We start from the raw sequence: 27,999 nt of genomic DNA, 5'->3' as shown, positions 1-27,999 counted from the left end.
TTTTAAAATGCACTTTCTTTTATTGACATAATTGCCAGACTGATTCATGGGCATCATGTGAAGTGAACAGTCAGCTGCATAAGGCATGCACAAGGCACACAGCCATTCAAGTATATGCAATGGGAACTTTGGAGATGAGGCAGCTCTCATCTATCTCTCTCTTTCTCCCACACGCTAACACACTCAAAGACACACACATTTAAACATACACAAACACAACAGAGTGGCTTTACGGGCCGAGGTAATCTTCACAGTATTCCAAAGATGATATCTGGCTGGAAGAGGATACATTATTATTGAGTTTATGTTCATTGTTAATAAGCTTTGAGATGTTGAAAATGTTCATGTTAAATGTTGCAGTCAGCCACTCACACGCTGCAGGAGGTGCTGCCCCGTGAAAGAGTCTGCATGCTGGCCATCCTCTCCCACTGCCTTGCAACGGAGGTAACCATAGAGATTGGCCGCTTGGAGAGAAATACTAGCTACCACAAGTGACTGGGGAAGACAGACGATGATGCATTTAAAGAGGGGCATTATGTGATGTGCCTCTATACATATGCAGGGCATGCACACAAGCAACCTGTGTCTCACCAGCCATTTAATCTTCAGGGAGAACAGGGAGGTGAAGAAGAAACATATCCATATGAGAGGGCAGATGATGAGACCCAGCCAAAATATCCTGGCCTCTGCTTCTGTCCCAATGTTATTGTCGCGGGAGGCCTGCACACATACATTGAAATGTTCAAATGTGTAAAATGCTTTTCTGCATTCAAAATGGCACACAATATCTTACTTTTTTGGCTTCAAACACCCAGAGGCTTTTTCCATCGTCGTCAATCTGATTCCACCAGCGCAGGCCGACCAGCAGCCTGCCAGTCACATTCTGAAACACAGGACAAATATGAGAAATCAAAACCAGAGAGGTGAAAGCAGGGGATTAAACAGTACTGAAGGGCACAAGAGGGCAGGGAAGGGGTTAGGCATAGGGAAAATAGGGGAATTAGCAGCTGACCTGCTCAACCTCTCACCTTAACAGACCAGAAGTCAAAAGATAGCAGAGTGATGATTAGCACAAAACAAGATGCAAAGTTCTCGCTGATCCAGTCACTGAGAAGATAGGCAACAATGGCAACCACCCGGAAGAACAGGTGGAAAAAGGAGGCAAGGGGGTGTCTGAAAAGAAGGTTCAAGATGAGAAACGATGAAGACCCTGTATACACATGCCAATGAAAGAATTGAAGCAAGCAGAGACAATTCGTCTTGTAGCCTACAGCAAAGATGGACCTTTTACTAAGACTGGTTACCTTTCAATCAAATTGTAAAAGGCTAACAAAACAAATGTGCCACACAGCAGGCTATTGTACTAGATAGCTTTATTGTCAAATGTAGTTAAAACCGTAGCCTACTGTGTGCAAAACAAATAAGTGAATGAAGCCATATAGTAAACATCCCCTGCAGCCCACCTTATGACTGCGCTTCTCCGCGCCCTCTCCTGCTCGTCAGCAGCAAAATCCAGCTCCACATCCTCCGTGTCATCCGCCATCCTCTGACAAGCAATGACAAAACACAACAGAATGAAATCGTCCTATCTTATACAATACAGACAAACACAACACATCTAGAGCTAGACAGGAAATACCAATATGCATGGTCATAGATGTGTAATTCAAAGCGAAGTACCTTTGGGGAAAAGCGTAGGCTAGCTGGGGCTTGAATAAAGCCAGGTGTTACAGTGAAATAAGACCGACACCAACACACTGCCTCCACAGTTATTACATCCACATCAAAGACAATAATGCGCTGAATTTGCAACCACAATTGTGTCAATTGCGTAGCAGTTAAACCAGCTTTATGTCAATAACATAACAGTATGCCTTTTTTCTGAAGGGAACACTGTGACGAAACATAGTCATCCTAATCACAACATTACAAAAATGCGACCGCGGCAGGACTCGAACCTGCAATCTTCTGATTCGAAGTCAGACGCCTTATCCATTAGGCCACGCGGCCACGCTGTGTCCATATTGGAACCGTTTCTATTTTTTATATAAACAATTACACGATCATGACGATAGTTATGATAATGTTAAGTTGTGAATAATCGATTATTGTACAAGACTGTTGCACATCCAACAATGCTGTTCATATATTCATATAATTTGTTTGTTATAGTAAAACACATGCAGTCATCCGAACCGCTTGGGGTCGCTGGCAGGCTCCGTTTGTTATATTACCCAATGGTTGGACCATGCTAGTTTACAACCTCATGTGTTGTGGAACTTTTTAAACATATTATGCTTGATAACTTTAACATTATACCTCATAGCACTTATCGGGTGAGTTTGCTATTCTTTATTTCACGATAGTCTAGCTAAAACACTTGCAGGATATAACAGCTTTTATGTTGTTTGGCTGCTCAGAAAATTAGCACCAGTACCCTTGGGGCATGGGTTTAATGCTTGTAAATATAGGTTAGCAGGTTGGGGTTAACTTCAGTTGATTAAACCAAATAAGAAAAGTGTCTGTTTCTGCGTGTGTAACTATCCTACAGTAGCTAGTGTTTAGTCCAGGTTCCAGTACACGTATATCTAGCGTTAATGTAAAAGTTGTGTGAGATAAGCATGTTCATTCAACGCACCTGGTTAAACAGGCTCTATTGCAAATGACTAGAAGTTAGCTTAATTTGAGTGAAATATCTGTAACCGTGTTGTTTGACCAATACATTTACAGCCTTTGTACAATAGTACACTCACAATACATGATCAAATAATATCGTTATTTTCAAATCTGTATCCCCAGTATTTAGTACCTTAGTATAGCTGTATCTATTCCCAGTTTGTTGCCATCGTTACATTACATATGAGACAAACCTGGGATAAGTTGTATCATGACATAACATTGATGTTGTCTCTATGTCTTGCAGCTCTAGTGTGAAGTTCTCATGAGGTGATGCTGCATGTGTTGCGCTCTCCTCTGCAGAGGACTCTCATCCCTCTACAATGGAGATGTCAACGCTGCCTCTTCTCCTTCAAGCCTCATTCTCTTCATGGCGAGGAGTCCACGGAGAACCGCATGAATCCCCTGAACATTCAGATGCTGTCAAAGAACCTCCATGACCAGATCTTCCGAGGGCAGGAACCAGAGTACAGAGAGGAGGAAGTGGAGCGCAGCATCAGGCACCTGCAGAAACATCAGCTGTGGGGGAAGGAAACTTCACTGCTGCCTGAAGTGGAGCTGAAGCTTCCCCAAATGTATGGCAACAATATTGACGAGCACTTTCGAATCTTGGCCCAGAAGCAAAGTCTACCCTACCTTGAGGCGGCCACCGAGCTGCAGCTGGCGGAGATCCCTGCCATGCCTCAGGAGTGGAGCTGGGAGGTCGGCTGGACACGCTATGGGCCAGATGGGGAGAGTCAGAAGGTCGATTTCCCAGAGGAGACTGCACTGGTGTTTGATGTGGAGGTGTGCATGGTGGAGGGACGGTGTCCCACAATGGCTGTTGCTATGTCTTCCACTAACTGGTGAGGAACAACAAGAAGTGTAAAGATCATGTGAAGGGGAGAAAAAGCAATGAATGGCATTATAAGGCCTGTCAAAATAACTAGTGTTGTTGAACTATACATTGTCGCAGAAATCAATTGGGATTAACAATGTTTTGTTCATTTTAGGAACATTTCATGCTACTGATATTATGATTATTTAATAATAAAATAATGCAATTACAGCCTTTTAAACAGCAATGGAAACATGTTCTCACTTGCCAGGTACTCCTGGTGTAGTAAGCGTCTGATTGAAGAGCGGTACTCGTGGTCAAACCAGTTGACGCTAGCTGACCTCATCCCCTTGGAGACATCGATCAACTCTGCCCGCCCACCAGGGGGTCAGTGGAAGGAGAGGCTCATAGTAGGCCATAATGTCAGTTTTGACAGAACATTCATTAAGGAGCAATACTTACTAAAGGTCAGTATTCAGACAGTGTTTTTTTGTTATTGTTACATCTTCGACTCTTTACCAACTGACCTTTCTAGCCCTCTGTCCCCTTCCTTCTCCAATATGAATCTCTATTGTACAATTGTATGATGCTTGTTGTATGAGTTACATTAGTATGTTTATGACATAAAAGTGTTTTCTTCCCTAAAGGGTTCTAAGGTGCGCTTCATGGATACCATGAGCCTTCACATGGCCATCTCTGGGCTGACCGGGTTTCAGCGCACACTGTGGATGGCCAATAAGATGGGTAAAAGGAGGGGTCTTCAGGAGGTCAAGGAACACTTTAAAAAAGCTGGACAGAAACGGGAAGGTCCAGCGGTTAGTGCCATCATGTCTAAGCTAAAACCTCTAGGATTTTGTCATTAGTAGAACTCACTGAGACATGTTTTTTGTAAACAGATCGGCTCCTGGGACTGGGTTAATATTAGCAGCATTAACAACCTGGCTGATGTCCATGCTCTGTATGTGGGAGGATCACCACTGAAGAAAGAGGCCAGAGAGATATTTGTGAAGGGCAGCATGGCTGATGTCAGGAACAACTTCCAGGTAAGATGTTCATGACGGATCCTGTGTCAGATGTCCTATCAAAGGCAAAATGTTTAAGTAAGTCCTCGAAACGATTTGCATGCATCATGAAGAACAGACGGATACATGTGGGTTTGCTGACCTCTACAGGAGTTAATGCAGTACTGCGCCATGGACGTCGAGGCCACACATCACGTCTTCACAGAGCAGCTTCCCCTCTTTATGGAGAGGTAAGTCAATCCCAACAAGCAAACGTTTTCTACTCACTATTATATGTACTAGGTTGTAATCCAAAGCATGTCACATTGCGCTGTCTGCGATTCTGCAATCTCTTTTTTAAGGTGCCCTCATCCAGTGACGTTCGCAGGGATGCTGGAGATGGGTGTGAGCTACCTCCCTGTGAATCAAAACTGGGGGCGTTACCTGGAAGATTCTCAGGACATTTACGAAGAGCTACAGAGAGAGATGAAGAAATCTCTGATGACTTTAGCGGATGATGCCTGTCAGCTGCTGCAGGATGACAGGTGAGAAGAGCATCTACCAGGTTTTATGACTATAGCCATTTCTAAAATGTTGGCTTTAAGTGTGTGATAAAGTGAAAATGCTTTGTATTAAAAGAGCCACATTGTTTGTAAATGTATATATGTTTTAGATATAAAGAAGACCCCTGGCTCTGGGATCTTGAGTGGGATGTACAGGAGTTCAAGGTGAAGAAAGTACCAGTCAGCAAAAATAAAAACTCCAAAAAGGAAGCAGAAACAAAAGTTGGTACTCCACTTCCAGACTCGGAAGAAGGTAAAATCATTGATCCTGGTTAAGTATGATTTATAAATACTATAACAACAGTTCCAGGTTAAAAATAACAGAGCAGATGATTAATTTGTGATATTAGACCCAGGCCCACCCTCTGAAGAGGAGACGGAAGGCCCTTGCCCCAGCAGGCTGGCTGTGGAGAAGCTGAAAGACACATTGAGTCGACTTCCCAAGAGAAGACAGCATCTGCCTGGACACCCAGGGTAAGGTCACTCACGAGCACCCAGAGCCATCAAATAATTAATATCTTTCATCCGACATGGTACTTACTATGTCCTACAGCTGGTACCGTAAGCTGTGTGAGAAGATGTCTGCGGAGGACAGCTGGTCCCCGGGAGCCAACCTCATCAGTCTACAGATGAGAGTCACTCCTAAGCTGATGGGTCTGACCTGGGATGGCTTCCCCCTTCACTACATAGACAAACATGGCTGGGGCTACCTGGTGCCTGGACGCAGAGATAACCTGGTGTCAGAGGAGGAAGAGGGTGGGGAAGGGCCTGTGTGCCCTCACAGGTACCTTACTCTGTGCTTACATCATCAAGACAAGAGCTAGTTAATATTGAGTTTTTACATGTGGTTAGCATAGGATGTGTGTTTATTCAAGCTTTGTTTTGTCCTTCAGAGCTATTGAGAGTGTTTACAGAGAGTATTGTGAGCAGAACAGCAAAGCACAGCCTGAGTATCAGGACTGCCACCCTTCAGAGGACCTCGTGTGGACGGACAGCACCGTGTGGGCCAAGGTGCAAACACTCATATTACAATTACTTCATTCTTGTATAGACAAAAAAGGCTGTATTTTTCATAAATATCCCAAATTACACTGTTTAGATATCATATAAAGCGAAATGTTGTATAACTTTAAAATCATAATCATTAAAATGCCTGTACATACATTGTTATAAATTAGAGCAACCATAACAGCTAGTTTACCAATGCTGCATGACTTTCAATGACTTTCTTTAAATTATGTAAATGACGGGATCAAGTGTTTCGGCTCTGAAATGTGTGTTTTATCGACTTGGTGTTAGTTTTGTATCAATGCTACTTCCTTATCAATGATCAATCAGGCCCAGGGTCTCTGTGATGTTTAATGTACATGATGGCATAGGTGTTTTTCTTTACCTAATTTTAAGGTGGAGGAGTTAGGCTACTTGGAGAGTCTGACAGAGGAAAATGGAGTCAGAATGATGAAAAATGGGGAGAAGAAGACAAACAAGGTGAGTGAAATGGTCATGGCTTTTTTTGACTTTGTATCAAGAGCACTTTTAATACATTGTTGTACTTTATTTCTATATTTCCATTCCTTTTATAGCCTTGATGACATTGAACGGCACTATCTGGTCTAACATGCAGCTTGTATTTCTTTCTATTCTTCACATGTTTTGTCTCGCAGTGATGAAATGATACATCATCATCTGTGATTATTTGTATGACACCATTTTGATTCTGTATCAACAACAGTTTCAAGATCCACATAACGTCCCAGAGGAGAGCCACTGCCATTATCACCATGGAAACGGTCCCTACAGCGATGTTGATATTCCAGGGTGCTGGTTTTTCAAATTACCTCATAAGGTAGAGTTTCACTGTTCTTCCTGAAAACCTAGCTCAACACATTGTCCCTTCACTGAATTATTTGAATCGTCTGACTAATGACGTGTTTCAGGATGGAAATCACAACAATGTCGGCAGTCCCTTTTCAAAAGACTTCCTGTCCAAGATGGAGGATGGGACCCTCAGGGCCGGACATGGTGGAACCAACGCTACACGAGCTCTGGAGATTAACAAAATGATGTCCTTCTGGAGGAATGCCCAGAAACGCATAAGGTACCTATCAGTTTCCACCATAAAGGGAATCATCTTGTAGTCGTAAAGATGGCCAGTATATGATTTCACCGTCTTTGTAGTTCTCAGATGGTGCTGTGGCTGCGAAAGGGGGAGCTCCCTCGTACTGTCAGCAGGTTTGTCTTTCATATCTATATCTATCTTCTTTATTAATCCGCCTTACTGTGGATAATAGTCATTGCTCATTATAACTACCTCCATGTCTCCTAAAGACACAAAGACTTTGATGAAGAGGGCCAGTATGGGGCCATATTACCTCAGGTCGTCACCGCTGGAACCGTCACACGCAGAGCCGTGGAGCCAACATGGCTGACAGCCAGTAACGCACGGGTAAGAGACAAAGCCGATATCACGAGAGCTGAGGTGCAGTTACCAGCCAGAAGAGAAATGTTCCTTATTAACAGTTTATTTCGTGTCCACAGCGGGACCGGGTGGGCAGTGAGCTGAAGGCCATGGTGCAGGTGCCCCCTGGATATCACCTGGTGGGAGCAGATGTAGATTCTCAAGAGTTATGGATCGCTGCTGTGCTCGGAGAGGCTCACTTTGCTGGCATGCACGGTGAGATTTGTCCTATTCAATTCTTTTGAAGTTCTTTCTATATATTTTTTTCTGTACCCTGTAGTGATATTAAATAATCTAGATTATTTTGGTTCGGACTCGCAGGCTTTGCAGATGGTAATACGGCTGGGGGGTTTAGTTTGGAAGAAAGATATTAGTTCCTACATGAAACTGCTCTCAACACGGTTTGTGGATTATCTTTAGTCAGGATTACTGGAAGGAGACATTTTAAATGTTTTTTGGTGGTTTGATTATAAGGGAAGAGGCAGAGAAGTCCAGACAGCCCCTATCTCAATCACTAGATAACTCTTACCCTAAACATACAGGTAAAAGCAGGGGCAGCAGGGACTGTAGGCTAGGGAAGGCTAGAGAAGGCCAAGCCTTCCCAAATATTCGTGTCACTGCATCCTGGTAAAATAAAAATATAATGTTTGTGTCTTTGACATTAGCGCTGCATGCAGCCACCTGTGCCCTGTATAGGAAGCCAGTTCAACAGATCCTGGATATGTTTGAGTTATCTTAACTAACCCTAACAAACGAGATCTCGCTAAACGGTCCTACGACGCTGGTTATCAACTCGGTAAATCAAGCCAGGGTTTCTCTCTCCAGCTGAGAGCGCGTTCACGTGAAAGGGGCGGGGTTATCCACATTTGACCAATCACAAACAGGGACAAGTGTACTGACAGCGCAGTGTCATACTTCATTAATGCAAAGTAAACTAATATTAAACAAATATGAACTTTAAACATCCATGACTTAAACATATAATCCAGGATACAAGCCACATAGTGCACCTGCAAGGTGAGTATAGAACAACTGGTTAAAAAACAACTACCGAGTGTTTGAAAGCGTACAACAGTTTTATGATATCACTGCCCCATCTAAGACACGAGTGGATCTGACTTTAGTTACATTTGAGTTGAGTGTTTAGTCAACTTAATGTGTTGCTTAAAATAATACTTCTGCATACAGTATGTGACAATGTAAGTGTTGCACGGCCAGATACGGCTCGAGAAGCTGACTCAGATAAGGAAATGTATGATATTATATGATCGATAATCTGATGATGTGATATGAATGATAAGTGCGACACGTCGGCGTCTTCTCTACATACGGCAGTTTAAACTGTATTTCCTCTATCCTGTAATATGACTTGATAGATTTAAACTCTGCACACTGAGCTCTGATTGGTCAGCAGGCGGTGCTTTCACTGAGTTGATCTATTTTCTATAGATGCCGGAGGCGGGCATCGTCAGGTAAAAAAAGTTATTTAGCCTTCCCAAACCTGAGCCTCACGCGCCGCCTATGGGTAAAAGGAACAATATATGTATTTGGGTCTTTGCGGGGGGAACTGTTAACAACATATTAAGGTTGCGAAAATCTGTTATCTGCATAATCTGTAATAGTTTCAACAGACAGGATGTGTTTATCTTGTGTCTTTCTGGGTTCAGGCTGCACAGCGTTCGGCTGGATGACCCTGCAGGGGAAGAAGAGTCAGGGCACCGACCTGCACAGCCGCACTGCGGACACTGTGGGCATCAGCCGAGATCACGCCAAGGTGTTCAACTACGGACGCATTTACGGAGCGGGACAACCCTTTGCTGAGAGGCTGCTGATGCAGTTCAACCACCGGCTCGATCAGACAGAAGCTGCCAGTAAGGCCATGCAGATGTACGCCTTGACAAAGGGCATACGCAGGTACGCTCAACAATAGTTTGTCTTGTGGTGAAAGTTGTATTCTTAGTACGTTGCGTTGTGCGATGAAATTGAGCACTAGTGCTTCATGTTTGTGTTGATGTTTTGTCAGGTACCAATTGTCCGAGGAGGGTGAGTGGCTGGTCAATGAACTGGATATAGAGGTGGAGAGGGAGGAAGATGACAGTGTCACCCTGCAGGAGTTAAGAAGGATCAATAGACTGGCCTCACAGTGGTAAGGGAGCAAGTTAAACATCACACTAACACTTGTCAGGAGCCTTTTCACTGTCTCAAAATGTTATCCTCCATGTTTTCCCAAGTGCTCTGTTTCTCCATATTCCTCCATCTTTTTCTGTGTTCCTCGTACCCCTCAGCTCTCGGCGGAAGAGGTGGGATATGGTGGAGAAACGCCTGTGGGCGGGAGGTACGGAGTCGAGTATGTTCAACGAGCTGGAGAGGATCGCTCATTCAGCCCAGCCAGCCACTCCGGTTCTAGGCTGCAGGATCAGCAGAGCCCTGGAGCCCGAGGCAGTGAAGAATGAGGTGGGGCAGCAGGAAAGATAACATTTTAACATAAATCTAATTCACATGGTGCTATTTAACTAGCGTGAGCAGGCAAACCCCTCTTTTCTCATGTGGAACTTCTGAGATTTGTAATGAAATATATGTATTGCCTTTTTACTGTCAAAAGCCAAGTATCTTTAAGTCATTAACTTTATAAAAAAAAGGATAGAAATGCCTGTATCTTTCCCTAACTGGATGAGGAACATAGCTACTGCTAATCGACAAGAAAATCTGAATAACAAAATATACCTTTTTTAAAGTAAGATGTTTTCATATTTGTTTTGTCAGTTCATCACCAGCAGAGTGAACTGGGTGGTGCAGAGCTCAGCGGTGGACTACCTCCACCTGATGCTGGTGGCCATGAAGTGGCTCTTGGAGGAGCACGACATCGATGGACGTTTCTGCATCAGCATCCATGACGAGGTGCGGTACCTGGTCTGCAGCGAAGACCGCCACCGAGCAGCGCTGGCTCTACAGATCACAAACCTGCTCACAAGGTCTGCTCCCAGCTGGGTGTTCATCCTCCTGTTAGAATATATCCAATAGAGAGAAGGCAGTTAACATGGTAGCTTTTCTGAGTGTGTGCTTGTGTCTCCTGCAGGAGCGTGTTCGCCCATGCTTTAGACATGAAGGACCTTCCCCAGTCAGTAGCTTTCTTCAGTGCCATCGACATTGACCAGTGTCTGAGGAAGGAGGTCAACATGGACTGTGTGACCCCCTCCAACCCCACAGGTGTTGAGAGAAGATACGGCCTAGCGCCTGGTGAGTTCTGCACACCATCATCCGCTTTTACTACATTTATTCAAAATGTGTTTTATACCAATGTGCATAAGAAAACTAAAAGGTTAATTAACATCAAATCCCTGGAATCATGTGCACCTTTTAACAGCACATTAAATATCAAATAATCTATAACATCTTTCTAAAAAAGTTTTGCCTAATGAATTTGTCCAAAATAAAAACTTTACCTTTTCAGTATGCTTTCAGTTTATTTGCACTGCTTTACAAAGTCATGCATACAAATTGAGTTCTGAATTTTCTTAGATAACATTAAATACATCAACATTTTTGGCTTGATAAAATGCCATGCAAGATACAATATAAACAACTGTTTAAGTGAACAGAATAAGAAAGAAAACAAGATTTATTTTAAAACAAAACAGCACTAGAAACAAAGCTAGGTTTCTCTCCGGGATGCATTTATGTGTATTGGAAACCATGTATCCACTTCTTCCTTTTGTTCAGGCAAGTGGGGGCATCTTAGGGAATGCTATATGTAGTATATATATATATATATATATACACACACAACTGTTCTTTGTATATAATAGCAACTGATTACTTAAAGTGACAGTAACAATTCACATGTACCTATGGTTTAGAAAACATCTCTTGAATATATAGTTAACTATAGGATCATAAACAGAGAGTTAATACAAGTGTGCAAACTTTTCACAGGTGAGGCCTTGGACATCTACCAAATACTGGACATCACTAGAGGCTCTCTGGACAGAGGGAGATAGCACTGTGTGGGAGAAGCCTCTGTTACTCAGAACAGACTTAAAGCCATTCAGCAGCTGTGCAAGTCCCACATCAGTGAGGCTGATTCTTAGCTCACTGTTTCCTCTTCTTCTTTTTGGGCTCCTCCTCTTTCTCCTCTGACTGGTTGGTCTAAAAGAGATGGAGGAAGAGTGAAAACAAACCATTACAGTGTGAATGTGTAAGGATGACAGACCCTTTTGTAGCTGCAGTGTTAGAGTGCACTGACCTCCTGACTGCCGTCCTGCTCCTGCAGAGCTGCGTCCAGAGAAGCAGCGTTGATGCGGAAATCTCTCGAGGTGCTCAACTTCATGTACTGCATCAGATTGACCTGAAGAGAGAAATACACAGCTGCTGATGAAACACTGTACATGAGTGGCCTAACCTGCAGCAACGCACTAACGGTGTTCAAGGAGCCATTGGTCTGTTTTACAGAGACCTTTATATTTCAGCTCACATACCTTTGATTTTTTTGAAAGTGTGATGAGGAATTTCTCGTACTGTTCAATACTGAAGATTACGTTAGGAATGGCTTTTGTTTCACGCAGAAGTTTTGCCTGCCGAGGGAGAAAAAAAGGAATTGAAGTTTGTTTTAAGTTGTTCATTGTATCTATATATTGTTTTTGATACAATAAAGAAACTGTTAGATTGTGAATGTATTGCTTTTCTTATCAAATCACATAAATCAGGAAATGAATGTTACGAGTGAATGTCCTTACAGAGGCAGCAGTGTTCACTTCATTTCTTTTCTTTTTCTTCTTGTCATCTGCGCCTCCAACGCTCATTTCTCCACTCTAAAAACAAAACACATCAGCTCTTCCTGTTTAAGTTGCTGTAAATGATCTCAAACAGTTCAGAATAACGGAAGTGACGATGAGCCTGAAAACCTGGAGCTTTGTCAGGGACCCGTCTGAAGTGTACCTGTGCGTAAGTGATGAAGGAGTAGCACTGTGGCGTGAGGTGGGAGCCCGACAGTTTCACCTGCACAGAGAACACTTTGTTACCGTGACAACTGAAGTAATAAAGTTAAAACACTAAACAAAACCACTGACTCACCAGCTTCTCGAGGCGAGCCGGCAGTGCTCCGGGCTGACTGGCACACACCTGGATGTACTAAAGCAACACACATTGACAAATTAAAAGTCACACTCAACAAACTACATTAATACTGAGGTCAAAGAGTGGACACAGTTAACGCACGTATTTGATGAGCGTGGTGAGGGTGGTGTAGGTGCGGCTCAGTTCTCTCAGCAGGGTGATGGTACATGAGCCAGGCAGCAGGGCGGTCTGCACCAGCTCGTTTAGCGCCGTCAGAAGGGTCCCGAGCTGCAGCTTCACCGCTTTTTCTATGGGATCCTGCTGGCCCGCAGTCTGGGTGGCCCCCCCTACACATCAGGGACATCACAAGTTTCAGTGCCACTCCCTGACAGAGATGCATCTCGTCCTCTCCCTACTCTCACCATTATCCGACTGAATTTGTGCGAAAAAGCTTACTTACCAGGACCCGGTGTGTCAGAGGGCGCCTGGCTTTTCTTTCTGGCAATAAGCCAGTCCACTTCATCCAACACTCGGTCAACCTGAGACAGGACCAGCAGCTGGGAAGAGAGATTCAAGTGATGAAGATGCTGAGCAAACCCGTTCTGAGATACTGATGTCGCAGCATATCAGGAGCTTCTGGTTTATTAGTAAAAACACTCACTGTGGCTGTGGACGCAGTCTTCATGTTGACTATGGCAAAGTGAGACTGCTTTTCCACTTCTACATCCTGAACGCACAGAGAAACAAGGCAGGACAAAAAGTGACATGTTGACTCAGGTAGTAGGAAAGAGGCAACTGCAACATTTGAATTTTATCATGATTTGATTTTTGAGAACATCGTGTCTTCAATTAATAGTATGCACAGCCCAAACAGGCTTACGAAATACAATTATTTATTATGTAGTCGTTTATTTCACATCATGCTTTAAACCAGTGCTTCTCAAAGTGTGGTCCACGGACCACTGGCGTCCGTGAGCGCCCCCTAGTGGTCCGTGAGTATATTGGTAAAATTTCACATTTTAAATAAATACATTTATTTAAGTTTTCCGCACTCTCGTGGGAATATCTCCACAATGGAGCGAGGTTAAGTTTCACTTTTGATTGCACGATATAGCCCAGCGTAACACCTTCATCACACATGTTGCCACTTGTTTGTACCATTTACAGGCGATTAGTAATCTTTTCAAGAAAAACGATGTGTTTTTTTATATTTGTGGAGTTAGGTGGTCCTTGGTATGAAAAAGTTTGAGAAGCACTGATTTAAACCTACGGCAGCCAACTTGTTAGCATTCAAATTAAACAAGGATTCAAAATTATTATTAGAGCAGCAAAACAACACTGGATTTTCAACAGATATTTAAATGTATATAGATTTTCACAATTCAGAAGAAGATGTGACACCCTTTCTCTTAATTCACACAACCTGTTGTCTTTCTGGCTGTTTTTAAATATGCGAGCCTTGAGAGCCAGAGAAAGGATTTTTGTTCTAAACTGTGCAACTGAGACATTTGACTCTATTGTAAGTTCGCTCTAACATAATATCATGCCATAATTGTGCATCATTTGTATATGACTTAAGCGAAATCGCTTTTAATCATTTTTCTTCAAGTACACGCACTGATGCTACCCTGGGCCTTGCGATTGTTTTGAAAGGGGGGTGTGTGTGTGTGTGTGTGTGTGTGTGTGTGTGTGTACCTGATCGATGTCCCCCAGCTGGCTGTGGATGTCCTGGCAGAGCTCCAGCAGCAGGCTCACAGGACTCTTGTAGAGAACATGCAGGCTGAACAGAAGAGACAGCAGACCCTTGGAGAAAGCAGAATCCTCTAGAAGAGAGAAACAGATCTCAGAAGAACCCCCCTTACTGTGCATGAACGCAAAGATTCATTAACCCACCCCCACTCACCAAAACTGGTCTCCTTGCAGATCTTTACAGTCCACGTAATCATCTGTACAAACTGCAGATGTAAACGTGTGTTAGGGGAGAAGGTGCTAGAGAGGTGTTCGTATGAAGTGCTCTTCAGAGGTTCCCCTACCTGTTGGGAGGCGGGCTTCAGCTGGCGTGAGAGCACAGTCAGGATGCTGACCAGCAGCTGAGCCTCCTTGCTGTTAAATTCTTCCTCTCCTCCACTTAGCTGAGTGAACAGCGCCCTCTGTTGACAGGAAGAGAACATTGGATTTCAGACTACATGAACAAGTGCACTGCATTTCAAACATTGAAACATCTCAGGCAAACCTAACTCCTCGTATAACATTGAAAATGATGTTTAGCCTGACATGCCTTCAGTAAAATCAGTTAAGATATATATGAAGCGAAGTTTCATTTTATCAATTAAAAGAAGCGATGGATACGCAAGACCTTTAGCTGTTTGATCCTAAAATACATGTTTGTAACTTTTAAAATATGTAGAGAATAACCAAATCCATTCCGTTTGGATGCACCTGAAACTGTCGGATGTAGAAGAAGTTCATCTCAGTGGCGTTGCCATCATCTGGCTCAGAGTCATCCTCTGCGATGTCTGCAGAACAGAACATGTGATGACTTTCTGAACAATAATCAGTGTTGAATTCACTGCTTCTGTGCTTGTCTCACCCATGGTGGAGAGGAGCTGGACCATCCTGTCTGGAAAGCGCTGCTGGCAGGTGGTGAAGATCCTGAGCAGACCCTCCAGGCACAGCAGAGACAGGCTGGAGCGCTTCTCCTTCTTCCCCCCGTCCTCCACCGCGCTGGGGATGTTGGTGTAGCGCCACATCAGCACACTGGATAATGCAAGGGCAGACCTCTCAAAAACAGACATACACATGGAGTAACTAGAGCTGTTATTAAGGCCAAGGAGCCGGACCTTGTCATGTCACAGAGGAAGCGGAACGTTCTGTCTGTGTTCTGTCCGTCCGGCCCGTCCGTGTGTCCGCTCTCCTCCAGCTGCTGGATCTTCTGAACCGCTACGTTCACCGCATAACGCACAAACTCTCCACTTAGGCGAAGAACTGACAGAGCATCCTCTCTGCTCTGAGTACTGTCTCTGAAAATACAAATATATTTTTCTAATATTCATGCAACTTTAAGAATTTCATCAAACAATCCAGTGGTATTTAGTTCTTGAAATGCGTTGGTGTTGTAAATCCTGAGTGAGAAACAGTTGATGGGTTTACAAAGCATTTCTACCTGAGAAGTTCATTAAGAGCTATAGGCTAACTGTTGTTTCAAATGCTGTACAAAGTGCAATTCAATTCATATTAAACATGTTATCTAGAAAAGTTATAAAGAAAGAAGTAAATGTCCTCATTGTAACAGTATTTATAAAAAGCAATTTTTTTTAGGTCTATACATCATTTCATAAATCGTGATTTGATTGAATGAAAGATAATCAAACAGCATGTACCTGAAGAGCACAGTAAGGAGAGTAGATATGAAGCCCAGAGAGAGTAAACTGCGGGGGGTTTTGTTTGAAGGCACTCGACCTTTTCCTGATTTCTCCTTCAGGATCTCAGACAGTTTGTGGTAGCGGTTGAAAAGCTCCATGAGCTCCTCAAAGCGGTTTTTACTGAAACACAGAGGCAAGCACAATAAATAAACAACAAACTCAACAACAATATGCTACGCAACATCCTGAGAAAAGAACCAGGTGCTACCTGTAGTTGGCTTTGATGAAGGTGAACTCCATAAGGATCTCATAGACTCCCATCACCAGCACAGCGTAGATACTATTCTTCACACCAACACTGGATCCAATGGAGAACTCAGCTGACTTGTCCTGATACACACACACACACACACACACACACACACACACACACACACACACACACACACACACACACACACACACACACACACACACACACACACACACACACACACACACACACACACACACACACACACACACACACACACACACACACACACACACACACACACACACACACACACACACACACACACACACACACACACACACACACACACACACACACACACACACACACACACACACACACACCGTGTCATTGTGGGAAAGCCTGGAAGCTGGAAGGGAGGCAATCAAATACAACAGATATACAATAAAAACATTTTTCATCAATACGTTCCTGGTTAGAGATTTTGTATTTGCTTTATGCTTGTACATGCAATAAGCTTCCCCATATTGTTGTTTCTTTATTAACCGTATTAACGTACAGGCTTGTACAGGTCGCTGAAAGACCAATCAATTAAAAAAAATTGATGTCGACCATGGGGACGCTACGTCGATAATGGTAAAGTTGAGCCAAACCTTTGAAAGCCAGACAATTTGGTTTAGTGTAAATACTGTATTTCTATCTTGAATTAATACCAGTTCAAAGTCCTCCAGTTCACTCTTGATCATGCGTCTCGTCATGCTCTCTAGGATGGTCTCTAGTTCCGACTGGTATCCCTCCTCATCTTTCTCCTCATCCTCGTCATCACTGTCGTTTGCAATTGGGTGTGCAGATCGTCGCATGTTCTGCAGCCAGAGCAGGCAGTGAACAGTACAGCTCAACAGATGGGCCTGAAAGGGAACAAATACTATTCATCAGAGACATTAACACAGCAAAGAACGGAGCCATCAAAATGCTTCAATGCAGACAAAGTACCAGCGGCTCCTGGAGGAAAACCTGGTCTCCGAGCGCTGTGATGCATGGTTCCAGTTTCACCGGGGGAAGGAGGTCCTGCTCAGGCTCGTAGTACCGCTTCAGCTGAGGAAACAAAGACATGAGATACAGCTGTCTGTCTTGTAGATAACTTTACAATAACACCTAACCCAGTATGCACTAAACACACACAAGCGTACCTGCGAGAAGAGGGTCTGCATGATGGAGCTGGCAAGTTGAGAGTTCCGACGGAGTACATCATAGAAACCCTGGAAAAGGGGGGGAATACAAATGAGCATACATGTCTGACCACCCTTATATATACACACCGCACAGATTAGAGAGAATCAGACTCAAAATGTTGAAGGGTTTCTTTTAGGAATGTTCCTTAAGTTGAGCGATGTATGTGCAACATGCTTAAGTTGGAGTAAAAAGGTTTAACAAATCATGGTAAGAAACTGTAGCACCATGTAACGAATCTTAAAGGTCACCTATTATACTCTTTTTCATCAATATATTATAGGTCTCAGATATGTACAAAACATGTCTCTGAAGTGTTTGGCTCCAAATACCAAACAGATCATTGTAGCATCCCATAGTCCCCTCTGTTTCAGCCCTGTTTCAAAAGGGATGATTCTGGATCTGTTACTTTAGATGAAAATAAGGAGCCCCTCCCCACGCCCCTCTGAGAGATATTTGGTTAAAAAGAACAAAATGGTGCTCTAGGAGGAGATCCAGGTGATAAGGTGGGGGGGGGGGTCTACCTTGGTTGGTGATTGGCTAATGGTTACACAAGCCGAAAAACCATTATGACATCACAAAATAGCAAAAAGGTTTTTGTAAAAATGGATCAGGAGAAGGGACACATATTTATGTATCAAAGACATGAAAAAGTGGATTTTGCATAAAAGGGAACCATTAAAACAACTACTAAACATGGCATCCAAAAGAGAGCTCGAACCTCATAGAGCATGAGACGCACGTCAGCCTGCTGACCGAGGCAGCGCCGCAGGCTGCTGAGGATCTCCAGACAGAACGCTTCATTGGCAGCAGAGTTGTAACGAGAATGAACGTCCACTTGGACCTGTTCAGGGGTTCAGACACAGGGTTATTAAAGGAGCTACGATGTTAAAAAGTGCAAATAGTGTTACAGCCAATGTAGAGAAACACCACATGAAGTCTGTACCTGGCTCGAGGACGCCGCCTGGCTACACTGGCTCGAGGCCAAGCTGCCCAACACTTTGAAGTTCTTCAGCAGCAACAAGAAGCCGGTCACTGCAGACTTCCTGCCGTCCAGCTGGCTACAGGAGAGTCATATAGGATAGTGTGAGAAATGAGCTTTACCTCAAGTGTTACACGTCTCACTAAACTACTGTTAAAGTACCACATGTCTTTACCAAAGCATCATTCATTTAACTATAAGGATAATACTGATCCGATTCAAAGTGAAGCAGTACATACCTGGAAAACATGGCCTTACGGAGAACTAGAATCAAAGCATCTTTCAAGGACATACTGACTTTGAGCAGAGGCTGGAGAATAAACAGAAGAGAATGATTAAACAACAAATACCTCTACAATGTGTGTGTGTGTGTGTGTGTGTGTGTGTGTGTGTGTGTGTGTGTGTGTGTGTGTGTGTGTGTGTGTGTGTGTGTGTGTGTGTGTGTGTGTGTGTGTGTGTGTGTGTGTGTGTGTGTGTGTGTGTGTGTGTGTGTGTGTGTGTGTGTGTGTGTGTGTGTGTGTGTGTGTGTGTGTGTGTGTGTGTGTGTGTGTGTGTGCGCGCGTGCGTGCGTGTGTTTAGGTACCTGGACAGCTTTTAGTAAACCCTGAACAGTGGTCAAGGGCAGGTATGACAGATGGTCAAATGTCTCTGTCACCTTGGAAGAGGACTCCAGGAGAATCATGGGAGCAGAGACCACAATGTCAGAGAAAAGGTCTGAGAAAAAAAGACACAAAATAAAAAATGTAGTCTGTTACAGGGATGATTAAAAACTGGTGTACACTTGAAAGCTGGGACTAATATGTAAATGTCATATTACCTAAATAATGATTGACAGGTGAGGCTGTCTTTGTGACCAATCGATTCAAGACCTGCTCCAGTATCTCGCCTCTGATAGGCTCGTGCATCTGTTGTAGAAGAAACAGACATTCTCCAATGAGAAAATAGAATGATAAAGTCAATAACCAGTCATTAACATTGTGGTCAAGAAACTTTAATACCTTAAAGCCCTGCAGGAGCACCTGTCCTCCTAGCTTACATGCTTGCTGAGTGGGGGTCCGGGCTATGGTAGAGGCCCCTTCTATGGTCTTTCCAAATGGTCCAGGTTTGGGTCCAAATGCATCCATAAGGGAGAAGCCCAGCTGCACCAGCCCCTGGGTCACATGATCCCAACCAAACACGCTGCAGAGGTGGAAAATCATGTGAAGAACATTAACTACCAATACTGTGTCCCTGAAAAATGTGAGATGTGCATCTTGGCCAACCCAGGTCACAGTTACATTAAAACATCGCTTGCATCTGACCTGTTTTTGACTGTGTCCAGGATCATGTGATCCACGCTGCAGGGCCCAGGCAGAAGGTCCTGCAGGAACTTGGACCCCTGCTGCAGCTGCTCATCTTTGAAACTCTTGACGATTGACCCCTTCAAAAGGTCAAACACCTAACAAAATCCCCCAAAAAGGACTTAAATAAGTGAACGGAAAATAAAAAGACTCAAATGAGTATAAGGAAAATAATATAGATGCCTCACCTGCTCTTCATAGCGCTGAATGCGAGCCACTGAGAGCAACAGTGCCACACTGAAAGGGCACAGGTCCCCGTAAGAGGTCTGTGATTCAAGATTTATGGCATATTTTACGTTAAAAATGCAAACAATTTAGAAAAATAACAGAAAAATAACAGACGGATGAGTTTCACACAACCTTGAAGTTTTTAAGGAATTCTCTCCCGAGTTCATGGTCGAGTCTTATAGCAAAGACTATGTGGAGGATCACAGTGCCTTCCACATGCCTCAACTGGTCCTGAGGAATAGACTGGACCTCTAGATCCAGGCTCCTGAGAAACAAACACAGTAAAGTCAGTATGATTTGGAATAAATGCACTTATTTCAACTTGCAGGGTATGAGCCACTCACTCTCCGTGTTTCTGCTCCTCTTCCTGGCGAACGTCTTGCTCTTTAAAATAACAGATGATTCCATCCAGGACCTGTTTCTTACAACCCTGTGAGGCAGTCCAGAGCAGGCATTTAGCACATTAAAACAAAGAGGGAGTGATGATTACCCGTTTATGCTGTTACACACACACTGAACAAAAATATAAACGCAACACTTTTGTTTTTGCTCCCATTTTTCATGAGATAAACTCAAAGATCTAAAACATTTTCTACATACACAAAATAACCATTTCTCTCAAATATTGTTCACAAATCTGAAAAGATCTGTGATAGTGAGCATTTCTCCTTTGCCGAGATAATCCATCCCACCTCACAGGTGTGGCATATCAAGATGCTGATTAGACAGCATGATTATTGCACAGGTGTGCCTTAGGCTGGCCACAATAAAAGGCCACTCTGAAACGTGCAGTTTTATTGGGGGGGTCTGGGGGGGTCCGAAAACCAGTCAGTATCTGGTGTGAGGGTTAGCGTTAGGGTTAGGGTAATGTTGTGAATCGAGTGGCCTGTGTTCATCGCCCATAACATACGCCTGGCCGTACCATACGCCTGCCCGTACCATAACCCCACCACCACCATGGGCCACTCGATTCACAACATTACCCTAACCCTAACCCTAATCCTAACCCTCACACCAGATACCACCTGTGAGGTGGGATGGATTATCTCGGCAAAGGAGAAGTGCACACTATCACAGATTTTTTCAGATTTGTGAACAATATTTGAGAGAAATGGTTATTTTGTGTATGTAGAAAATGTTTTAGATCTTTGAGTTAATCTCATGAAAAATGGGAGCAAAAACAAAAGTGTTGCGTTTATATTTTTGTTCAGTGTATATACACACACACCTTTGCGGATAAAAGCAGCAGCTGATAAATCAGTGGTGGAATCTCCTGCAGGTCCAGCTTAGTGAACATCCTCAGGACTTTCTCCACCAGAAACTGCAGCTCCTCTGATGACAGGGGTACATCCCTAAAATGTGTGACACAAAAACATGGTTTATAAATGTTGCATGTCCTGAGAGGCAGCACAACAAGACTAATAGCAGATCAAACATTGTTATGTCACTGTAGAACTTTATAAAAAACAAAAAATAAACATACGGTTCTTTAACAGACGTATTAAAGAGTCTGAAATGCCTGAGAATGTGACACTCTGATAGTCAAAGGTTTTACCTGAACATGGTCGTCAAGTGGATGACACATTGCGGGTCCCATCTGCAGGAAAAGAGATACACAAATCCAACAATTGCAATACTGTTGTTTAAGGTCCCATATCAAAAGGTTTTGGCTTAACTATTATTTTTAACTTCCTTTTTTTACATTGTAAATACTGTCAAGAACCCCAAAGAAACTTGTGTAAAATTGCACATGTGAATATAGTAAAAGGTCTGACTTGTGCTCACCTGCTGGAGCACAGGCTGTTGATCAGCTGTTTCTTGTACTCCTCCCCACTGAGCTCACCTACAGTTATGATCAAATAACAAGCAACCGCAAGAGAAACCGATTTGTCACATTTAAAATGTTGTATATTACACAACTAACTAATAAATGACCAAGTTACCAGGGCTACCAATTTGCACATACCTTTTCCATAGGACAACGCTTCACAGGCTGAGAGGGCAGTCAGCACAGTCGGAAAAAGCTCCAGGGATTTCCCACTGCCCATTTTTCCCACCTTAATGGCTTCAACAAAAAGAGAGGCCAGTTTTGCAAGAGAGGGTCCGGGCAGAGTATGAGTCTGTGAGAGGCAAAAATAGCAATTAGGCAGATGCCGGACAAATTGAAAAGGCATGGAGACACAATATGTAGAGACATTTTTAGAATCTAAGAAACGCATACACAGATGGGACAGCAACTCAGCACAGGAGTCAAGCATTTATATTTTTGGATTAAAATGTATAAGAAATAGAGGAAGGTAGAGTAATTCGGCATGTTCCCAAGCAATGTGGTTTTAATCAGTAGGTTTGGTGTAAGGATATTTTAGTCTTATGTTGATGATGTATCAATCGACGTTTCAGTCGTTTTTTTTGCAGTGCAGAGAGCTTGTAACAGACATTAGAATTGAGAGGTTTTTATTTAACTTCTCATTGAAGGACTAACGTTTTAAGCACAGTGAAAACACAATCTGGACAGTTTATTTAACATTATTGATCTAATTGTCTATGGGTCAGTAGTAACACAATTAGTAGGGACTTGGCTTGGTAGGGTCGCCGGTTCAAGTCCCTGAAAAGACCAAGTACAGAGTGTGAACTAGTACATGCGAGTCCACCTAATGGACATACATTAATATTAATAGTAGCATGCTTGGTGTCTTGTATAAATAGATGCTCTATAAAAGCAGAATATATCAACTTTTTGGTACCTCAAGCATCAGCAGTCCAATGATATCAGCTGCCACTTCAGTCTGAAGATCCCCAGACTCACACAGAGGGATGCAGTGTTGATAGACAAGAAGTCTGCGGGTAGATCCTTCAGTGGAACTGGATGGAGAGCCTAAACAAATAGCACACAATAGAGGTATTTTAAAATTATGTTTAATGCTTCTTAATACAGATATATGATAGTGTTAGCCTAGTAATTGTGTTGTGGACATTTATTCCATTTGTGTATTTCATTAACCTACCTTTAAATATGCCTTTTATCATGGTTCCGACCTTCTTACCCTTTAGGGCACCATTCGTTAACACGGTGGTTAACTAGAAAGCAGACAAAACAGAGGGAAGTGTTTCGTGAGCAAACCGACACTGCCAGAATTATTTTTAACTATATTTATAACTTTAAATATGGTGGGCAACTTAGCTTTACCTGGTCATTTGAGAGGGACGACAGGTATTTCTGAAGTTCGACGGTTCTGTCTCCATCTGACAGACTGACGATTTTATCCATGTCATCCTTCATGATTAATCTGTAAAAAAAAAAAACACAAGAGTACGGTAACGTAAACGTAGAGATAGGAAGAAATCACCTGTTGTTGTGTACATCAGCAAGCTTGTTGTTACTGTAGCAAAATGTTACATTTGATAAACTAAATGGGCAAATTACAAGTGTGTTACCTCTATTTGTCGTTAAGCTTAATTTGATTTTGTACATTCGATTTAATTCAGTGAACTAGCTAACTAGTCCATGAAAAGCCTTCAGCAGTTGTGATACGCTTTCATAACATGCAACGAATTTCCCGCCAGCGATCACTTCCTGTTTTCCTTCATGGTTGCCATGTTCGGCTCACAGTATCCCACAATTGCAGTTTTTGTTGACGTTTTCAAAACAATATTAATGAATGCCGTAAATTACGAAAAAACAAAACAACATGTCTTAAAAATCCGTGTATCTACCGTCCAATTGTTTTTCTTTATTAAACAAGAAAACGGAAGAGCGTCTGAGAGGCGTTTTTGCTTTTTGCTTTTTACCTTATTAAAAGGTCAAATGGTGGTCTAATGGAGCGAGGGGCTGGGTGGGTGAAACTCACGGAAGTAATTTCAAAACAAAAGCATTCGTGTGTGGAACGGTGAAAATATTATAAACAAGGGGAAACAAGGTGAATTTAGCGATCACAACGAAAACGGCCAAGACATATATTGAGCCCAGAGAATGAGTGTTATTAAGGGCTGTAATTAAATATAATAAGCCTGTGTCTAAAATGGACAACATTGTTAGGAGATTTAAACTACAGCGATTCTGCACTGCGGTCACCTCAGCCGTCTCTCGAGTTTGTTTTCTCAATTCAGCTGCTGAAGTACTTTTACGGTGTACTTTGGGAATAATCCTCTGTCAGAGTCCCCTCCATATAATGCATGTTTTCTGCTATCTTTGATGAGTGATAAAAAGACAATTTGATCATTAGTTCTTAATGGTATTAATACTGCTTGACTCAGTAGTCTTACACCTACTACCACAATTCAATTAAGTACTCCTCTGTCAATGTCCCCTCCTGAGAACAAAATCCAGCCACTTCTGTTAAGTTTGATGAGGGAAAAAATTATTTTTGCCATTAGTTCTTCGTGAGTTTGACACTGTTGGACTCAGTACTAGTGAAACTACTCCCACAAGTACTATGAAGTACTTTTACTATGTACTTTTCCAGTAATTCTCTGTCAATGTCCCCTACTGAGTACAAGAATGCATGTTTTTCTGCTATTTTTAATAAGCAAACCAACTTCCTGAGACTGATATTATTGGAAAGAGTATTTTAAGAGGATATGGTGGACATATTATCAGCAATACTCCCAGTCAGTACTCCGGCAGCAGCATTTTTACACCTTGGAAAGTCTTTAGAGTCTGGCCTGGATAACTGGTCACAAATATCCTTCAGCAAAGTGACACATTCTGTCACATGGTTGCCCTCTTATGATGCTGCTGTCTTTTAATATCAAATTATTTCTCAGCCGCTAGTTTGTACCTCGCAGATTCTTCCGTCTCATCAGCCTCATCCTTCCATCAGTCCCAGTCAACGCCTCCAGCACACTTCCAGTTTCTGACTCCATATGATATTGTCCTGATGATGCCCCATGATCACAAAATGATCCAAGTGCAGAGGACCTCATATTATGTATGTCATTAATGTTACATCACCCATTATAACAATGTTCTTTCCTTTTTTTCTCTTCTCTTAACTGAATAGTCCTGTCTTTAAGTATAATACAATGTAAAGTCCTTTTCCTGCACCATTTTAAGGCTTCAAAACAGGCATTTGTACTGTATGTGTTTGGAGAAATGACACAATCAATGGCCCATAATTGTACTTTATAAACTATGAATGTTGGTGCTTGAAGAAATACAGACTGGTTAAGCTGGCCAGGTTATATGCCTTTTTTAGAGTCTTTTTTTTCAATATTTATTAAAATGTCACTAGTTTTTTAAACAAACCATGCTGAGGATAATACAAGCAACCATAAAACGCCCTTTATCTAGAGAGCCATTGAAGCCCATGAAGAATTTATCCTTCCACAAATATTTTCATCTGCTCTATTAATAAAGCTGCCATGTGTTTTCAAGTTAATGCACTATCTGTGCAGAACATTACAAATATTCTTCATTTGCAGTATTTTATTTTAAAAGTGTTCAGAAAGACTGCATCAATGATATGCTATATATCTATATAATATCAATATTGTTAACTTCAACCAAAGTCAATTTAAACAGTGGGCAAAAATGGGTTGATTGATATAGTTTACGTTGAATTTCAACTATTTTAGGCAGAAAAACCTATACTGTATTGACTAAAACTCTTTTTACAATTTACTATAATTTAGAAAGGTTTTTGTGAGAAATCATTTAAAAGTAAACTTTTTTTAAATGTTATATTTAAATTTGAAATGTTGGCACACAACATTATTAATTTATACATTTTTATCATTTTTTTAAAATTAGGAATCCATTTATTTTATTGTGTTTCCTTGAGGCTGGGGAAGATATCCAGCAGTTCAACATGCACATGTTCTATTACAAGTAAGTATAAGTATAACATGGAGAAGGAAATAAATATGTTTCATAGGAGGATGTGGAATTCTTTTCTCTCACCTTGTAATTACACAATCAAACACTCTATAATTTAGCTCTTGCCTTCACTCACAAAAAAACATTTTGTTGAATTGGACACATTTTTTTAATCTCTATTGACTGACATGCAATAACTGGGACTGATGGAAGAATCTGCGAGGAATGAACTGGAGTAGAGAAATAGTCCTATTTAAAAGACAGCATTGTCATAAGAGGCCAACAAAAGTCAAAAGGGTTTGTCACTTTGCTGAAGGCCAGTCTCTAAAGACTTTCCAAGGTGTAAAAATGCTGCTGCCTGGAAGTATTGCTGATATCATGTCATATCCTATACTCTGTCCAACAATATAAGTCTCATGAAGAAAGGTGTTTTAACGCTGATTCAAAATAGCAGAGAAACATGCATTCTTGTACTCAGGAGGGGACATTGACAGAGGATTACTCAAAAAGTACACAGTAAAAGTACTTCATAGTACTTGTGGGAGTAGTTTACCTCCTCCGGGTAAAAAGCAAAAACGTCTCTCAGACGCTCTTCCGTTTAGGTGTTTAATAAAGAAAAACAATTGGACGGTAGATACACGATTAAAAGGGTGTTTTTTAATAGCTTACTTTTGGTCATTTTCTTACAATTTAACAATGTAATGTCTACTTACTATGTATGCACCATACACACCAAAGCAAATTCCGTGTAGGCGAACCCACTTGGCCATACACCTGATATATCTGTATACATTCCAGTTCAAATATAACATATAGAAGCAGACTGTTGTGTTTATTGTTGGCATGTGATTTCATGTTCTTTAATAAATATGCATATCTTGCAGTATTATCTTGAACACTTGGTGGCGGTGATTAGCTGCACATGGGTGTATCAATGGGGGCATTGGTAACAGGGCTTGGTTGTTTATTTTGGCTTTTCTTTATTATAACCGTTCGTTTTGATTGTTCACGAAGATGAGGTGGAAATAAAGATCATTTATGATCCAAAGACCTCCGCCTCGGGCTAGTGGCGCAACGGATAACGCGTCTGACTACGGATCAGAAGATTCTAGGTTCGAATCCTGGCTAGCTCGAACTTTTTCACTGTCAATCCATAACTTGAGAGGCAATCTTCTTGCATTGTTAACAACATTTATTCCGATAATAAACCAATAATATGCCGCCCCACTACCATAAATTGTGCAAAACAATTACATTTAGTGAGTAAATCATTCAAATATCAAACCAACGAAACATACATGGACCGCTTTTAAGACACGTACCAATGCAGACTCGCTGTTTAAGGGCATAATTACCCGTAGTTAAGTCAGTCCTTTACATTCACTGTGTAATGTCATAAACAGGCAGGTTAGTTTGTCAGATATTTCGACGTTACATTGACATTACATTATAATAGAGTAGTTTAGGTATTCTCAAAACCGCTTTCGTAAAACAAGCACTGATGGGTAGCTAAACAGTTTCGCTAGTCGTTAGTAAAATGTTACTGAACAACAATGCTGTTTACTACAAAATATATAAATATATATAATAAATAAGCGAATTTATAAACGTTTACCATTTCTATAAATGATGTACTTCATTTCTTAATGTTGGGAAGAGAAGTACTCTCGCTCGCCGGTATCCGCCGAGTCGCCTAACATTTGGAGACGCGGATTGGTCAATTCTTGGTAGTGATTCGAGCGCTGATTGGACATAAATCACAATTCTTGGTAGAATCTTGGTAGCAGACGGGAACGTGATTGGCTGTCACTACCAAGAATGAGCTCGATTCACAGGTCGTGCAGCGTGTACATTTCTTTTAACAGCTCTATGGGAGGATCCAATAAAGTTAGCCAAATGTGCCAATTTTGTAATTTAAGGAAAATATATATGAAAACAAAACACTAAAGTATTTAAAAAATGTGCGAGTTATACTTCTTAATTAAATAAAAAATAAAGTAGGTCAAAATCAATTTAAAATAAGGTCCTTTATTATGGAGAATTAGGGGGTTACTGTGTGTGTCTGCCAGGCGCGTCTGGCTATGTATTTATTTATGCATAACACTTTATGTAAAATGTAATGTTTGAAGTGCATGTGTGCAATTATGATATATGCCCCACCAACGCATAAGGTGCAGAAACGTTCTTTACATCTGGACCCTTTGAAGCTTTTATGAGCT

At 42.0% G+C, this 27,999-nt stretch overlaps 3 protein-coding genes across 3 annotated transcripts; 1 reads left to right on the top strand and 2 right to left on the bottom strand.

The window, feature by feature from the left end:
- LOC307041366 (Golgi apparatus membrane protein TVP23 homolog A-like) lies at positions 1-1,779 on the bottom strand. The gene is made up of 7 exons (XM_079684728.1): positions 1,681-1,779; positions 1,464-1,546; positions 1,029-1,173; positions 794-883; positions 592-720; positions 373-495; positions 1-275 (listed from the first exon to the last, which is right to left on the bottom strand). Exons 2-7 carry the CDS (start codon positions 1,541-1,543, stop codon positions 249-251), a joined length of 594 nt encoding a protein of 197 aa, XP_079540854.1. The 5' UTR covers positions 1,544-1,546; positions 1,681-1,779; the 3' UTR covers positions 1-248.
- A 425-nt stretch (positions 1,780-2,204) lies between these two features.
- On the top strand, positions 2,205-11,649 carry polg (polymerase (DNA directed), gamma). Its single transcript, XM_079684727.1, has 23 exons — positions 2,205-2,336; positions 2,924-3,521; positions 3,765-3,960; positions 4,141-4,308; positions 4,390-4,536; positions 4,666-4,745; positions 4,857-5,039; positions 5,168-5,310; positions 5,408-5,531; positions 5,611-5,841; positions 5,951-6,068; positions 6,462-6,545; positions 6,790-6,903; positions 6,995-7,155; positions 7,236-7,289; positions 7,386-7,503; positions 7,596-7,731; positions 9,183-9,429; positions 9,539-9,661; positions 9,801-9,969; positions 10,279-10,487; positions 10,592-10,752; positions 11,449-11,649. Exons 2-23 carry the CDS (start codon positions 2,950-2,952, stop codon positions 11,511-11,513), a joined length of 3,603 nt encoding a protein of 1,200 aa, XP_079540853.1. The 5' UTR covers positions 2,205-2,336; positions 2,924-2,949; the 3' UTR covers positions 11,514-11,649.
- fanci (FA complementation group I) lies at positions 11,117-23,692 on the bottom strand. The gene is made up of 38 exons (XM_079684726.1): positions 23,401-23,692; positions 23,153-23,252; positions 22,971-23,043; positions 22,710-22,840; positions 21,932-22,085; positions 21,751-21,808; positions 21,521-21,562; positions 21,194-21,317; positions 20,310-20,395; positions 20,098-20,230; positions 19,926-20,003; positions 19,699-19,835; positions 19,396-19,576; positions 19,215-19,302; positions 18,981-19,111; positions 18,637-18,707; positions 18,362-18,476; positions 18,137-18,259; positions 17,376-17,444; positions 17,179-17,280; positions 16,899-17,093; positions 16,198-16,319; positions 15,948-16,109; positions 15,408-15,587; positions 15,158-15,324; positions 15,007-15,083; positions 14,601-14,717; positions 14,471-14,522; positions 14,263-14,390; positions 13,229-13,294; positions 13,028-13,124; positions 12,730-12,914; positions 12,586-12,642; positions 12,451-12,510; positions 12,249-12,323; positions 11,991-12,086; positions 11,759-11,860; positions 11,117-11,661 (listed from the first exon to the last, which is right to left on the bottom strand). The coding sequence occupies exons 2-38, from the start codon at positions 23,243-23,245 to the stop codon at positions 11,605-11,607; spliced, it is 3,984 nt and encodes a 1,327-aa protein (XP_079540852.1). The 5' UTR covers positions 23,246-23,252; positions 23,401-23,692; the 3' UTR covers positions 11,117-11,604.
- Between the last annotated feature and the right edge of the window lie 4,307 nt (positions 23,693-27,999).

Source organism: Notothenia rossii (genome assembly GCF_949606895.1).
Source record: "Notothenia rossii genome assembly, chromosome: 5".
Classification (NCBI taxonomy): Eukaryota; Metazoa; Chordata; class Actinopteri; order Perciformes; family Nototheniidae; genus Notothenia; species Notothenia rossii.
Note: the sequence above shows the minus strand (reverse complement) of the source record. Positions and strands in the feature narration are given on the sequence as shown.